This window comes from Podarcis bocagei, assembly GCF_964188305.1.
Source record: "Podarcis bocagei genome assembly, chromosome: 4".
Taxonomy (NCBI): Eukaryota; Metazoa; Chordata; class Lepidosauria; order Squamata; family Lacertidae; genus Podarcis; species Podarcis bocagei.
The window spans coordinates 99,183,507-99,200,690 of NC_138128.1; the positions used below are offsets into that span (position 1 = coordinate 99,183,507).

Below are 17,184 nucleotides of genomic sequence, written 5' to 3' on the forward strand. Positions count from 1 at the left end.
TAGACAAAAGCAAACACTTCTTGCTCATTTTTAGCATGATACAAACTTAAAACTGGATTATACAGAATGGATCAAGAGGCACAAAATATAAACACAGAAAAATAAACAAATTCTGTACAGTAAATAAAATAAAATGTACATTCTGATATTTATGGTACTATTAGATTCTGATGTACAGTGGTGCCTCGCAAGACGAAATTAATTGGTTCCACAAGTTTTTTCTTCTTGCGAGTTTTTCGTCTTGCGAAGCACAGTTTCCCATAGGAATGCATTGAAAATCAATTAATGCGTTCCTAGGGAAACCGCTTGCCAGGCTGGCGGTGCGGAGAAGGGCTTTTCTCCGCACCGCAAGCCTTCAGGACAGGTACGGGAACAGAGGGGAAGGCGCGCAGCGCTTTCCCTCTGTTCCCGGGGCTTGCGTGGGAGGAGGGTTTTTCCTCCCCGCCGCCAACATTCAGAACAGCATTCTGAATGTTGGCGGTGGGAAGGAAAACCCTCCTCCCACCCCAAGTCTTCAGGAAAGCCATCCGATGCCGCGTGGCGGGAGGAGGTGTTCCCCCCCCCGCCCGGCATCGGAGCTTCGTTCCGATGCCGCGCGGCGGGAGGAGGCGTTTCCCCCCCAGCCCGGCATCGGAGCTTCGTTCCGATGCCGCGCGGCGGGAGGAGGCGTTTCCCCCCCCCGCCCGGCATCGGAGCTTCGTTCCGATGCCGCGCGGCGGGAGGAGGCGTCCCCCCCCCGCCCGGCATCGGAGCTTCGTTCCGATGCCGCGCGGCGGGAGGAGGCGTTCCCCCCCGGCATCGGAGCTTTGTTCCGATGCCGCGCGACGGGAGGAGGCGTTCCCCCCCCGCCCGGCATCGGAGCTTCGTTCCGATGCCGCGCGGCGGGAGGAGGCGTTCCCCCCCCCCCGCCCGGCATCGGAGCTTCGTTCCAATGCCGGGCGGCGGGAGGAGGTCCGAGGACAGTGGGGAAGACGCGCTGCGCTTCCCCGCTGTCCTGGAGATTTCCCTATGGGCTGTCGTCTTGCGAGGCAAGCCCATAGGGAAATTCGTTTTGCGAAGCGCCTCCAAAACGGAAAACCCTTTCGTCTAGCGGGTTTTCCGTCTTGCGAGGCGTTCGTCTTGCGGGGTACCACTGTATTGCTGAATGTTGCTTTGTTTGATATAAGTTGCTATTTTAAAGCTATTGTGACTTTTACACTGGATCAGATTGTTACTATTAATGTTTGATGTTATATTATGTTTTTATGTGTTGGAAGCCGCCCAGAGTGGCTGGGGCAACCCAGTCAGATGGGCGGGGTATAACTTTATTATTATTATTATTATTATTATTATTATTATTATTATTATTATTATTACTAAAAACTGCAAATAATCTTTCAATGAACTTATTTTTCTGTTCTCCTTTAATCAATTTTCTACTGGGTTAATTTTTGTTGTGTTCCATATTCTACCATATTCAGCTATCAATGGAGTGATTATTTTCTTACATTTTGCTGTTATGCACATTTTTACAGCTGTAAGTAAATTTACCAACTTGACTGATGCCACCAGCCAAGTCCTTAAGATAACGTAATAACACTATTCTGGGATTCTGTATTATTGGAACAGCTGGCCACTTCCTTAATCGGATCCAACATATTGGTCCAAAAAGAATGCATTACTGGACAGATGCAACATATCTGCATCTCCAGCAAGAATCATTTGCTTAATTCTAAAACTGATAACTTAGAGGGGGGTAAATTACAACAATATTGTACAAAAAAACCTTCCAAACCAGCTGATTTTACATTAGCTAGCATGGATTCCTTCATGTTGAATCTCATTTGGATCTCGTGTCCCAAGTCTCTTCTTCATAAAATGCCCACCACTTAACTTGCTTCAAATCACCCCTGGCCACTTGGGTAAAAGTCTCAGCTTCAAGGATCTGGGCTGCTGATAAACATGAAGTTTGAGCTTTAATAAGGGCATTTGGATGTTGCTTCTTATCTATACAGACCCCAAGTTCTTTAAGGACTTTACAAATTAGGACTGGGACTTGGAATTGCGCCTAAATTTTTTCAGTGAGCACACCTAACTCTGCTGGATTTTTGCCACTGAATTCTGAGGCTTCCAATTTCAGAATAATGAAGAAAATTGCATTAGGTATAATCCATTTAGAAAATGGCAGCAAATAAAATTGAGAAGTGTGCCTTTTAAAATATAAATTAAAAGTTCCTTTTCTTAATAATGCCCTTTAATTGAAAAAATAAAGTTATTGCTTTCTGAGATGCCAATTAAGAACCTCAAAACCATCACTTTAATTGTTTTCAGTTTTCCCTGCTAAATGGATTATGAGAAAATTAATAGCCCCAACTACTGAAGATTTACTTCACCAGACACCATCACCAGTTTGCATTGCGAAGGAATTATAAGATTGCTGATACACTGTTAACCAAGGGGGTGAATTTATATAGTTTTATTAGATTAAAATGAGGACATATATTTCAGTAATCACATCTCTCCTGCCTAATGATTCTTCAAGATTGGAGAGCAGGCTTCCTTTTCCTTTTCTTTTCAATGCAGGAATGCTTTGAGGAATTCATTGTAGGAGATTTTGGAAGTTAATCCTTTGTCATAATATTCCAATATGTGAAAGAACTCCTCTTCAGACAAGTCAATGCCATACTTGCGAAGCACCTGCAGAAGACATAGAAAACTGACATTACTTATCGTTAATTAGGAACAATCCAGGAAAGTTAGCAACAGGCAACCAACACAGAACTGAAACATCCACACAATTCAGTTAAGCAAAACTGCCTCGTATAGAATACCTGGAGTTATTTTCTACCTAATGTTCCCATGGCAACCCCCATCAAGCGTGTGGGGTAATTTGTGAATTAGGCCAAGCGCAATATGATAGGTTAGGTTTGCACTGCAGACTGGTTCTGGTTTTGCTCCTCCTAGTAGATACAGTTCTGTGTGACAAGGGCTGGGGATCAGTAAGAGAATTTGCAGCACCTCTCGCCCAGCCACAGTTCCCAACATTCTTTGGGGAAAGCCATGAAAGTTAAACTAATACAAAACTGACGCACATTTTTAGTGCATAGAGCCTACAAGAGCACACATAGTCTACCCTACTGTTGACCCAACTACGTATTCACAATTGCTATGGGAATCATCAGTGTTACACTGTGTTTGTGGCAAAATTGTAGCATGTGGCTGTAGTGTGTGTTTGTTTCTTCAGACATTGATAGACAAATGTCTGGGAGACCTTGCACAATCAGTATTCAAATGTGCACATGCGTGACATGTCTGATTTTACTTCCAGGCTTTCCTGTGGGGAACACTGGTGTAACACTACTGAAATCAGAGAAAATTCATTCTAGAAGCGGATATGCTAAGAAGCTAATATTTTACGAGCTCAGACTGGAAAGTTGTATACTGGTACTCAAGCCCAGAAATCTAGAAAAATCCAGATTCTGCTGGGTTCTTCTTCCATAACTTTCCAGATCATGCCCTGATTAGGACAGTATACTACTTTTCAGAGGACATCCTCTATTTGAAGAGCTGTGACATCTAAGTCTGGTTTAAAGCCTTGGAACTGTCCCATCAACAATTAGAATGTCAATCACAAACTGAGCAGGCACACAGGTGACTTGGCTGCAGTCTTCCCCACAGTGGTAAGATGTGTTGTATTTCTGTTTAAAGTATAGTAATTATTTATAATTTTGCTTCCATCCATATGTTTACATGTACCCATCTTATGCAAATCTTTGCTGATGCTTTTGGTAACAAACAAGTAGCCACCAAAGCCTTGATTCCACCTCCAACCTGTCAGATCTCTCCAGATTTTGCCACAGATTGCCAAAGTTTTCTGTTGCTCTACCTGCCTGGGCCCTACACTAAGCCTAACCAAGAAGCCAGCATTTGTGAAATCAAAAGCTGAGAATCCTCCCAGAGAGTGGCTGAAACTTTCATTTTAAAGACAAAGGTGAAAATCCAACAAAGACTTAGATATCTAGCTGGCACTCATTGTAGCTTAAGGTGATTGGTTAAAACTTCTCTCTCCCCCCCCCCCCCCCGCAATGTTCTGGGTGAATTCTATGAATGCTCTGTCTTTCGTGTTAGGAGAAGGAAAAGTTCATTTTGAGGTGGTTTTTAGGAGATGCTTATTATTTACATATGGTGTGTTAGAAGTGGGATCACCTTTGAAGATTGACTGGAAACAAAAACAAAAAGGTTAGTAAAACTACTAAGTGGTTAATGACAACATGTCTCATTGGTAGTTGAGCAACTTCAGTGTAACACTATTTAAAAGCAAATTGCAAGCGCAGAAGCTTGATCCAGATGGGGACTCAGTTGTGGCGGCAAAAGGTTAAAACCTTCCTACCGTACAGATGGAATTTACTTTTAAAACACCATTCATGCAATTGCTAGCTGCATGAATGGCGTCATTTGCATATTTGTGTGTGTGTGTGTGTGTGTGTGTGTGTGTGTACAGCCATCACCAAGTGAAGAACTTTAGATTTGCCCAGGGTTTTAAATATCTGATGTGACTGATTTAAGCTACTATTTTATGTTGCTGCTTTCATTGTCTCTATTGCCTGTTGTAAACCTTCTTGGATTCATACTGAAAGGCAGTATGTAAATCTATAAAATCAAATTTAAAAATATTTTCTTTTAACTACTAATCTTTTATTTTGATGCTGGTTTTTTGAGCTCCCCTGAGGTCCTGTTTGGATTACGAGGTGGAGCAGGCGTTGAAAAATAAAGAGGCAAAGAAACCCCACATGTTTACCTCCAGTACCTCGTCCTGTCGATATGCAAATGCAAATTGTGCTCAGAGAGCCTGTGAAGGTGTTCTGCAGTGCGCTGCCTCCTCAGGGAGACCCACCTCCACAATTCTTAAAAATATACAACACAAGATATAGGACTCCTCATGGCTTACCCCTTTCCATTTTCCTTGAGGAATCTCTGTTCCACTCTCACGTGGGTGAGAAAGAATAATGTAATTTAATATAATTCTTACCCCCACCTGCCTTAGCAAAAAAAACAAATAATGTCCCCCCCCCCCAAAAAACTGAACAGCTATACAGGGGGGCCACAGGTGAAGTCATATGGATAGTTGTGTGGAAAAGGGAATTTAGCAGGTATAGTTTGTCATGCAATGCTGAGAAAAGCACGATTTGCTTCAATTCTCTCTGAGGAACAAGCTGAATGCTTGCAAGTTACATGAGCTGAAGCCTTCCTTTGCCTTCTGGCTAAAGGGACTCTTCATTTGCTTGGGTTGTGTGAATACGGGTCTACATACACGTGTTCCAGGCTAGCAGAGGATGGTTTTAATCCATCAACCTCTGGGTTAGGGGCTTCTGCTGTGTGTATGTGTAACCGAAATACAGTAACATTTGAAATTAAGACCATGCATCAAACTAGTAAGCTGATCAGCAAGAATCTAAATGTGAAGCCAGCAATTAGGAATTAGCTACCTCATTTATGGAGTAAAGGTATTTTCATTTGCCTCCTTAAAAAAGAAGAAGTGGCCATAACTGAAAAGGCCCTGCTTTTTCTAGCCGGCTTCTGGACTTCAGCAGTCCAAAGCAAGGCTCCATCTGATCACCAAAGTGTGTGGATTTGAACCCTCACTCAGCCATGAAGCTGACTGGGTGACCTTGGGCCAGGCTTTTGCTCGCAGCCTAACCTGCCTCACAGGGTGGATGTGAAGGAGGAACCTCTATGGCCCCCACCTTGAGCTTCTTCGTGAAAGGTGGGATATCAGCTCCCTTGCCGCAAGCTGCTTAAGGGTAGCCAGTGAATGGATTTAACATTGTTCGGTCAACAGTCACCTGTCTGAAATCCTGAACGCTGAGCTGTCCAGTCCCACTTTCATCATAATACTTGAAGGTTCGCCTCATCGGCCTCCAGCAGTGAAGGATCTGGGGCTGAATCCTCATCATTGCATTGAAAAAGGTCGGTGTTTGTGGCCCACGGGGATTCTGAGAAAGAGGTGGAAAAGATCATTGCTCTTGAAGACCTATTCAGGCATTGTGTGTGCGAAGAAAAGGCCAGTGAGACCAGTGCAGGCCCCACACCTGAGTGCTCTGCTCTGTAAATATCTACTACTACTACTACTACTACTACTATTACTACTACTAATTTTATTATTTATACCCCGCCCATCTGGCTGGGTTTCCCCAGCCGCTCTGTGCAACGCTTCACAAATAGACTTTCCTAGTGTAGACATCTGCACTGACACACGCATGTCCATGGGCTGAACCCCTGAACAAGAGCTTGAGAGTCTTAGCGGTTGTCATCTGCATGTACTCTTTTGGGAAGCCTTAAACAGAAATCCAGGTATACTCAGGTCAAGCAAATGGGAATATTTCTTTTGCCAACCAGCAAGGAGAAGTGGGAAGAGCAGAGCCAGAGGGCAGCGGCAGAGCCAGCCGCTTGGGCACCCGGAGCGGCACACATGCCATGCACCCGGGGGCAGGGCGATCCGCCCAGGGGGTGCGATTGGCATGGCGGTGATCTGCGCGGGGGGATTTTGTCACCCTCCCTCAGGGATGACACCCGGGCAGACCTCCCCCACCGCCCCCTTCCTACGCCACTGCCAGAGGGTTCCAGGAGTTGGCAGTGGTGCCCCTTACCTAGGAGTGGGCTTCACCAGCTGCCCAGCAATGCCAACACCTGATGCCAGCCCAGCTCCCAGAGGAGGAAGTCAGATGGAAACTTAGCACATGGCAGACACAGAGAAGATGGCATGGGGAGTACGGGCTGCAGGAAAAGGTTTCAAGGTTGTGCAAAGAAAGTATTTTGAGATTGTGGCATACTAGAGAAACAGACATGGGCAGAATACTATTGTTATAATTCCTGGTTTTGTTTCTATATGTGTATTTTATTTAATTGTGGGGAAACTTGTATTTTAAACCTCCCCAGCAAAAATACCACATTTCCTCATGTTTATTATGGCCTGAGTACTTTTTTAAAAAAACCCAAAAACTATTATTTTTCCCTAAACAGTTACAACCATGAAGGCAGGGATAGGAATTAAGTGCAGCAAATGAGAGACAAATGTCCTGTTACTGCACAAGATGAAGGGTTAGAATTGCCCTGGACCTGTCTCCCTCAGTGCCATCTCCTTGGGCATCAGAATCTCCTCAGGTAGCCAGAGAACATTTACCTGTACTCGTGGATTTTGGATTACAATCCTTTGCAGAGGAGTCACATCTTGGAATTTAAATAGCAGCACACAACTTTGAAGGAAGTCACAGTAGGCAAATTTGCCAACACTATTGAAATCATATTTTGTTATCAGTTGTTTACTTTCTTCTTTGGTTAAATTCAAATTAAATTTTTCCAGTATAGCTGAAATAAACATAGGTGTACAGAGTAAACAACATGATAAACAACCATGCTTTACACGTGCACATCAAAGTGACAATTAATTTTGGGTAATGCAGCAAGCCAAATCTGATGAATAACATAGGCTCACATTGTTGAGGTTCTTCATTGTTGAGGTACTTCATTAGAGGGACGTGGGTGGCGCTGTGGGTTAAACCACAGAGCCTAGGGCTTGCCGATCAGGTCAGCAGTTCGAATCCCCGCAACGGGGTGAGCTCCCGTTGCTCAGTCACTTCTCCTGCCCACCTAGCAGTTCAAAAGCATGTCAAAGTGCAAGTAGATAAATAGGTACCGCTCCGGCGGGAAGGTAAACGGCATTTCCGTGCGCTGCTCTGGTTCACCAGAAGCGGCTTAGTCATGCTGGCCACATGACCCGGAAGCTGTACGCCGGCTCCCTCGGCCAATAAAGTGAGATGAGCGCCGCAACCCCAAAGTCGTCCGTGATTGGACTTAATGGTCAAGGGTCCCTTTACCTTTTTTACTTCATTAGAACATTCTAAATATTAGAGCATTCATAAACCTTAGGGCTGTACATGCTTCCTCTGCACTGGAGAAAGGACAGCTGAACATTTCAACAGACTCCACTGAGCCCCCCCCCCCATCTCCTGCAGCAGTCACGTGATAGAGATATGTGAACCAGGGCTTGAGGTACTGTTTTCACACTCTGTGATACACAGTAATAGATTTGGCCTCAGAGATGTGCTGCAGAAGATCAAACCAGAGGGGATGGTGGAAGCCAGATTTGTCGAATCGTATGTCTGTCCTGTTCACAAAGCAACCTGGAAAGGGTTGCATGGGTAAGGAGGCCTCAGCTCCTCTGACTTCCCTCCCCAGCCTCAATCCCTTCCACTCTTTTCTCCCAACTTTTACAATCCGGGGGCTGCGTTGGGTGGCAAAAGTGGAGAACTTTGGGTTACCAACCGTACAATATTGTTGGAATGGCTCCTTCAACTGAACACACTTTTCTAAAGTCAGGCCCCCTCTTGCTTCTTACATGAAAGGGATGGGGCCGTGATAAAGAAACATGTTGGCTGCCATCATATCCTTGTCACATCCATATAACAAAGAACCTTTATGATCTTTTTATTCCACTAAGTGTTTGCTGACTAAAGTAGGTTGGGAGGGATGGTGATTTATTTTCTTTTGCTGCTGTTATCTAAAATATAAATGAATTGTCTATGTATGTAACAACAGCAGCTAGGATTCTCCAAACACAAAAAATGGAAGGGAGAAGTTTCCACCAAAGATGAATGGATAAGTAAGGTGATGGACTATGCAGAATTGGCAAAGTTAGCAGCCAAAACAAGAGAATCTAACAATGATTCTCTTTGTGGAAGAATGGAAGCCCTTTTAGAACTATATTATATTATAGTTTGATGAACTCATAAGCAGGATTTGAAATATGAGAAACAGAAGGAATTGGAGAACACAGTATTGATGTGCTGGTATAGGAAACAGAAGGCATTGTGCAGAGGGGGTGGGAAATTAAAACACCATGGAAAATGGGGCGAGAAGTTGGGAAAAGACAAATTTATTATGTAAAATATAAATGAAGCAAATAAACACACACATCAAATTAGATTAGTATGCCCCAGTAAAGCTTCATGTGAGAGTACTTCTTCTCTTTTAAAAGACTGTCTTGCCAAATTGCCATTTCTAGAAATCACTGTGCTAAAGGACTGACATCTAAGAGCAGTGAAGTGAATGGGCCAGCTTCACAGTTTGAAATTTCATTCACACCACTTGTATTTGAAGGACATGCCAGAATCTCCTTCTGGTCTGAGGCATGACAGTATGACAGCTGTTTCTGCTTCCACTTCTTTACCTAGGCAAGATCACTAACGAAGATTTAAGAAAACAACCAACCTAAAAAATCTTCTACAGCAACTTCTCCCACGTGGTCCACATCCTTCTCTCTACATTCCTTCAGTATTTGTCTCCAGCAGTGCTGAACACCTTTTCGGATTTTACCTTCAATCGGTTTGCAGTTCAGAATAGGTGGAGTATGAACTGCTGCAGTAGAAGGCCTGCTGCCTGCGGGGGCCTAAAATTAAGAGGAAGATTTTGACCAACTTGCAATTGAAGACAAAAAAGGAGTGCCAAGCGAATAGATTTCTAAATCTGTAGATATTTGATGATGGATTCTTATTTGAATCTTCATTTTGAAAACTGAAATACTGAACACTGAACACCTCAGAATTCAAAAAGGCCTGATCCACCAGGGAAGCTCTTCTGAGCAACGCTGTCTCCTCATCCTCTTCTCCCTGGCTCCTTGCATTCTGCATGGCTTTTTTTCAGTTCCGGCCCCTCTCAGGTGGGCGCCATTGCCATTCTGAGAGAACGAGGGAGGTGTTCATGGTGAGTTCCGGCACCTCTTTTTCTAGAAAATTAGCACTGGCTGCAGGACTTGGGAAATGCACTTTCTCCAGCAGTGCAGTAGAGAGACTTCCCTCCCTTCTTTATGAGTTCAGTCCCACACCCCCTACCTGAAAGGACCTCAGGAACCAGGCCTGAAAATTATCCGTTCCTAAGAGATTGTGGCATGCTACTGCTAGTCAGCGCAGTCTTCTTGATGGAGCCAATTGACATATTCACCTGCCAATCATCATAGGTAGAGAAACCCAGTGTAGAAAAATGTTTGTGTGTGCGGCAACCCTTGGACAAATTTAATAATGGCTGCTTTTCCTTTGTTCTTAAAGGGAGTCAATGTGGTATCCTTCAGACGTAACTCCCATCACCCCTGACCATTGGCTGGGGATGAGTGTTGGGAGTTCAATTGCACCTAGACAGAATCTTTTGTGGTTCCTTTCCGTGGGTGCTTGCTCTTATGATCTCTTACTTACCAAGGCTACTGATCAAGACAAAGAATGCAGTTAAAAAAATAAAGTGAAGCAGGTTTTCCATTATTAACTACCATCAGCTAACTTAAGGTGTTTTCCAAGCAATCTACTGTTAGTTGTTTCAACAGTTTTCTGGTTCATACATTTCCATAAATACCTTGACCCTTTTACACCACTGCATCTTGATAGCCATTTTTAGCCCATACCCGGGTAAATGCTGTTCTGAGTTGGGAACATCAGAAGGAGGATGGACCACCACTCCACCCTGCGTTTGAGTAGGGCAGAGGATAGAGCAGGCCTGCACAACTTGCAACGCAGACAGATGTCGTGGTTTGGCAGCAGCCACCACACTACCCAGTCTCTCTCTCTCCTCCCCAGTCCTAGATAGACAACAAAAACAGGTTCATCAAACTGCTGTTGGGCTTTGTGAGTCACAAGTTGTGCAAACCCAATAAAATGTGTTGGACATGGAATGTGAAGACCTGGGCTTCAATTCCTCTTTAGCCACAAAATTCCCTGGATGGCCTTGGGCTAGTCACTGTCTTTCACTTTAACCTACCTTGCATGTTGCTGTGAAAACCTAATAGACCTGGTGTGCGCGCCCTGTCCCAAGCGAACACCTTGAAGCATGAGTCAGATAGAAATGGGATACGTTTTTTAATAAACAGCCAGGGTTCTACTTCCTGTGTTTTGGCTTTGGCCATGAAGCGCTTACTTTCTTTGGAGATGAGGGAGAATATGCTGTTTGAGGCCGTGACGGTAACTGTGGTCCGGGCTCAGCTGCTGTGGCAGGCTTGCTGGCCTTCTCTGGGTGGTTGGCGGTGGGTGTGTCTGGCATTTCCACTTCCAGAATGAACTTTCTCAAGAATCCAGGGTATTTCAATCTTCCATTCAAGTCGAGCGGCACTGTGTTCCAGAGGTTTTCGAACTATTGAAGCAGAGAACCATGTTTCAGCAAATGCAAGGCCAAACAAGGTATCAGGCAGTGCAGAATTTCAACCCAGGGCTCATGCATCCCTGGAAACGTCACTTTATTCTGCATGCCTGTGTCAGGGCCAGGCCACGACTAAGACCTGGCACCTTTGGGACATGCAGCAATTAGTGTCCTTAAGTAAAACCTTTAGAACTTCTTAAAGGTCCTGGTGCTGAAAGAAGCTGTGCTAGGTGTTGGCGCTGGGCCCAGGTTGTACCACTGATCTTGTGTGTAATCTGTGCTGCAAATGGCCATTTCCCTGATTGTTACTCTGAGTGCAGGATCGTGTGCGGGTGGAGACCATCCAGCGGCCCTTCAGACCAAGTGTTTGGGCCATTCTTGGGTCCCCCAGGTTAAGCTAGGTAAAGGTAAAGGTACCCCTGCCCGAACGGGCCAGTCTTGACAGACTCTGGGGTTTGTGCGCCCATCTCACATCTATTGGCCGGGGGCCAGCGCTGTCCGGAGACACTTCCGGGTCACGTGGCCAGCGTGACAAAGCTGCATCTGGCGAGCCAGCGCAGCACACGGAACGCCGTTTACCTTCCCGCTGGTAAGCGGTACCTATTTATCTACTTGCACCCGGGTGTGCTTTCGAACTGCTAGGTTGGCAGGCGCTGGGACCGAGCAGCGGGAGCGCACCCCGCCGCGGGGATTCGAACCGCCGACCTTTCGATCGGCAAGCCCTGGCCCTGAGGCTTTAGCCCACAGCGCCACCCGCGTCCCTTAGGTTAAGCTATCTCTGTCCTAATTTAAGGGCCACTGTTTCAAATAAAGAAAAGCTGTGTGCAAGTGAGCATGCTGCTGTACCGGCAATAGAGACAGGGTTGGGTTCAACAACTGGTGCAAGAGGGCAGGTTACCCCCTTTTTATGTCTCTGGGATTCTGCCACCTGAACATGTTCAATACTGAGTCAATGCAAGTTGCTTGTCATAACAGGAATGCATGCATGGGAATAAAGTGCCAGTATCAATGTGTCTTATTCCTAAGAAATATAGAATCAGTAGAAAGGTAGACCGTTTGTTCTAGATTTCAGATGTACAAACTGTAAAGTTTTGTTTTTCCTTTTTTTTTATAAAGAAACCCTCTCTGACAAACAGTGATATCAGACCTTGAAGAAAGCTCATCACCTCTAAGCCTTTGATATGCATGTGGCAAGTTGCAGTTAAACTTCAAAGGCCAGACCTACATTTTGAATTTCTTTTCAACTTTCCCCCACTGGCCAAGTTTCTGCCATATTATAAATTATAGAAAACATAACACACTCCGCACTCCATCAGAGGATAGCAACATGTTTTACAAGCATCAATTAAATATTATAAGTGCTTTGTGCACTACGTTAGCTGAGACTGTTTTAACAGCCGGTTGAAGCCCATCCGCTTGGGATATGTGTGTAATATCAACAGCTTAGTAGGGAAGAAAACTATCTACGATCCAGCTGAAATGAAGCTACAAGCTGAGCCACACGGAAACTTAACTGCAATTAACATTTCATTGCTTCCTTGATGTCAAATGAGGCCCATATAAAGATTGCTTTTCCAAGGCGGGTCCCAGAGAGGCAGCTATTCAGAAGGGCATAGGGACTGTTCCCATGTGCTCAGAGACCATGCTGCTCTGGAGATAACTGCATACAGTCGGAGTTTCTGAACTCTGCTCTAGGGTTCTCTAACACACCATCTGAGAACTACTCATGTGCCATAAGGAGCAAATGATTAAATAAGACCCCTTTCCCGCTCCCCACAGAAGAGGATGCCCATTGCACCTCTGTATGACCTAGTGCTCTGGCTTTAGCTCCTTCCATCCAGCCCCTGTGCTACATCTCTGCGTCAGGCATTGTGATTTCACTTTCCCCCCATTCCTGAGGCAGAGACACGGCATCATGAGCTTTACACAGAGGAGGCGCCATCTTGTGCCTCAGCAATAATTCCAATCTGAAGGCAAGGCTGCAGCACTCACTAGCCTGGAGACACGTCCAGGATGCAAGGGTGAAGTTTGCTTCCCATTCAAATTAAAGCTGGGCAGGGGGACATGCTTCTGCTACATCAAAAGTTTGAGGAACAGTCCTTGAACATGTGAGAGGATAACAACACATAGACACATTATCTCCCACTTGTTCCAGCTGTTTAAGCTGCTTTCTGGGGGACAATGCTAAGTCCTATTTATTACTGCAGGTCCAGAAGGAGGGTGAACAGAACGACCAGGGAAAGACCCACAGAAGACACAGCAAATACACTCTCCTACTGTCCTGCTTACCTTTATCCTCAAGCCGTAAACTTGCAGCTCTCCTGACACCCCATCCCCTCCCAAAGATTCCTCTTGTATACCAAAGTGTGCTTTTGCCTTCTGAGAAATACTGTCCCTGCCCACCAGTTTTCTTACCTGCTCATCGGTCAAAAGGAAAAACCACCGGTTGCAGATATCTCTGAAGTCCTCTTTGGAGACAGTGCCTTCTTTTGTGCGATCTGCGTATTTAAACTCCCCTTCAAGGGTTTGATAGCGAGTGCCTATTACTTCTTGAATACGGGCAAAGACCTCTTGATTGGACAGATCTCGGCAAGCAAATTTCCTATGCTGTCTCTCAGTCTAAGTGGAACATACATGGGGGAGGGGGAATCACAAACAGATCTACTGATAATATACAAAAGATAACATTTAGGAAGTCATGCCAAGAGGTCTGTAGACTTTCAATTTTCTGAACCAATGAAATTGACTTAACAGTATTTAACAAGTGCTGCAGGAAATGACAAGCAGTCAGGTTAAGAAAAATGCAAAACCCTCTATTAAACAGCTGCTACTTAAAGCCAAGGACATTTGCACTTGGTTAATACAAGGAGCAAGGTAAACAGCAGAGTGATTAGCTGATAAACCCACACTTGACTCATCTTGCCCATCTCACACCTGGCATTCACACAGATGGCACAGTATTGTGAGTTTCTGAATCCACTGCTAGAGGTATGTGTGTGTGAATGGGTCATAGACAAGATACATTTGAGGATTTCTTAATTAACTATTCATCCATATGTCATTGTTTTATCACTATAGAACTATGTGCTTAACACTGTGTTTCATAGGGTTTCATAAGCAACATACAGTTTCTTGCCTAGAAGAACATACAAGCTTGATCTTTAGGCGAGGAGTGGATATAGACAGCAGGAGGAAGGAAGTGAAAGCCAAGGGCAAGGAGGACTGAATCTGACTGATGAAGGTATATATTAGTTAGCATTCATTTCAGTGGGATAAAGACTCTACAGATTTCGGAAAGGTGCTAAAGACCCATACTACCAAAGTCCAAGGAGCAGGGAAAGTGTTTGCTGTAGAATTCTTGCTCTTTTAGTATATGTGATAGCCATTTAGTACCAGGATTCTTGCTGGAACTTTTGGGGGAAATGAGGATAACAGAAGAAGGTTCAGCAGGATGGTAGTCCTCCTCAATTCAAAAACAAACATACCAGGAAACATGAAATCCAGATAAATATATATGAATTTCTGAAGTCTGGTCCTGTAACTGATTCGAACTTAGGGTACTAACATTTTGATTTTTTAATGGGACTTTTGGCACGCTAGGTCTGCATCGTATCTGTGCAAAAAAGAGGACCAGCACCCGTACACTGTGAAATCCACATGAAGGATGCAACAAGGTCCCTCACGTCACCATGTACCTTTTTGAGCAATAGTGGACCTCAGTGATCCAAATATGCACTGAGGCCCCAACTATAAGCAGGGGGACTTCTTCTGCTGGTGTTCCCTGATAAGTGGAGTCTGGGCTTCCTGATCATCTTTTTAAAACAGGTCTCTTCCAGAAGGTTCTACACAAATTTCCTTCCAGTTCAGTCTCCTCTGCAATGATGGCCACAAAACCTCTGGTGTGACCTCTCTTAAGCGAACACTGGAGGCCTGCGGTGCGGGGCCCCTAGAGCAGGGGTCAGCAACCTAAGGCCCATGAGCCACAAGAACCCACAGGGGTCATTTAACCGGCCCACGAGCTGCCCCCGAACCGAGCCGCCCGCTCGGCGAGTCCCTGCATGCTGTGCTAAACCGGTGCAGCGTGGCACGGGGACTTGAAAAAGAAGAAGAAGAGTTTGGATTTGATATCCCGCCTTTCACTCCCCTTAAGGAGTCTCAAAGCGGCTCACATTCTCCTTTCCCTTCCTCCCCCACAACAAACACTCTGTGAGGTGAGTGGGGCTGAGAGACTTCAGAGAAGTGTGACTGGCCCAAGGTCACCCAGCAGCTGCATGTGGAGGAGCAGAGACGCGAACCCGGTTCCCCAGATTACGAGACTACCGCTCTTAACCACTACACCACACTGGCTCTCAGTAGCAGAAGTATGTCCTCCTACCCAACTTTACCGTAATTTGAATGGGAAGCAAACTTCACCCTTGTGGTGCCAGAAATCACGTCTGCGCAGACGCAGATGCCGGAAATTGTGGGCGCGCCCACGATCCAGCCCACGGAGTGATCTCCACTGGAGTGAACTAGCCCAGGCGAGGTAAACCTTGCTGACCCCCTGGCCTAGAGAAACTAAGAGCCCCATCTCTGAGAAGGCTAACATCACAGTCCTTCCTTAACGAGGCCTTAATTGGGTAGGAGGCAGCAGGCCGTGCCAAACACCACATGCAGCACAGCCCACAATCACTTAGGATCGTGTCGCAAAGAGAGCTGGCCTGTTCTTTTAGCTTACTCAACTCCTCTTGCCTCTGCCTCTCAGACCCTCGCAGGCAGTTAGGAGACCCTTTTAGGCAAAGGGGCCCCGGAGTTCTTCCTTCCAAAATGCTGCAGCTGATTTTGCCGCTTAAAACCCTTTTCCTCCGAACCGGACTGTACCTCTCTAGTGGCAGTGAGTTATAGCAACTCAGCAACTGTCCGGTTCAACTGTCCTGGAACCTTGAAGAGTCAACGTTCTGCCAGCTAGTTTTAAACAGCCCCCCCCCCAGCAGAGTTTCCAGGAAGCCATTCAGTGCAGGTCCTGTTGGCATACAGGGCAAAGCAAGGAAAGAGCCTTTGTGTATAAAAAGCCCTGGAGAGTTGGTGTTTGTTGTTATTGTTTAAATGCCTCTCTTCCTGTCTTGTTCATTTAGACCGAGAAATCCACTGACTTTGGACAGGCAGGCAAAGCTTTAGCTACTGAAAAGTTTCCCTAAACCTCTATGCTAGAATCAGGGCACTGTGAATTAGCCCTGTGCAGAAAAATTCTTCTGTATTTCCACACTCCATCAATTAATAAGAAACTGCATTAAAAAATTATCAAAGGGGAGAAGAAATTTCAGTGAAATGATCCTGGGTGGGTTGTGGGTGGGTTTTGCTGTTGCACTTACCTGACTTTCACAGCGGCTGAGGAGTTTTGTGAGAGTTCTTTCAACAGACAAATCATCTCTTCAGTGACCTGCATTTTGCAGCCTTCCTGAGAGCCTGTGCTTTCTGGAAAAAACCAAAGATCTCCTTGGCTGGACTTTCCAGTTAGTGTGAGGAGGCAAAGAGGCTGCCTAGCAAGTGTCCTATGCTGTTCTCTGTGGCAGTTTCACAAGTGAAGCCCTTCACCTTACAAATAAATCAGTGTAGAATTATTGCTTAGTTAAAGGAAGGACTTTCCCTTAAAGAGAATATGCACAGATCTTAAGCACTTGCTAGTCAGACTCTCTGGCGTGCCACACAACCATTAAAGCCCGGAAAGATGTTATGGGGTAACACCTCTCATGGATCTTTTTCAGATCACGGCAGTCAGAAAGGCTGCAGAAAGCTGAGAAACAGAGACATACCCTTGGTAATCTCACAGGGATAAGGTATATTTAAACCAACACCTACCAAAATTCTAAAGCAATTCACAAGTGAATGAGGCAGAAAACCTGAAGTGGAAGAAATCTTTCAAGAAATTGGAGGACAGTTTTTGACACAGTGCTACAGAATAGTCTTTTGTAGGCTTTCTCACATTTCCCCCTCATAAATGTGTGCATATTTTTTTCCTGTTGACAGACTCCTTCATAGGTAATCTGGGCA

At 45.2% G+C, this 17,184-nt stretch overlaps 1 protein-coding gene across 2 annotated transcripts in view; it reads right to left on the minus strand.

Annotated features, from left to right (window-relative positions):
* Positions 1-2,440: 2,440 nt before the first annotated feature.
* The window catches only part of EFCAB6 (EF-hand calcium binding domain 6), a 105,801-nt gene continuing 91,057 nt past the window's right edge, over positions 2,441-17,184 (minus strand). Inside the window, exons 26-31 of one of the 2 annotated variants that reach the window (XM_081191529.1) lie at positions 13,570-13,773; positions 10,936-11,148; positions 9,247-9,424; positions 7,160-7,344; positions 5,823-5,972; positions 2,441-2,676 (exon numbers count right to left, since the gene is read on the minus strand). In XM_081191529.1, coding sequence (XP_081047655.1) covers positions 2,554-2,676; positions 5,823-5,972; positions 7,160-7,344; positions 9,247-9,424; positions 10,936-11,148; positions 13,570-13,773 — 1,053 coding nt within the window. In that variant the 3' untranslated portion in view covers positions 2,441-2,553. The remainder of the gene's footprint in view (positions 2,677-5,822; positions 5,973-7,159; positions 7,345-9,246; positions 9,425-10,935; positions 11,149-13,569; positions 13,774-17,184) is intronic. The other variant, XM_081191530.1, reaches the window with a different exon arrangement.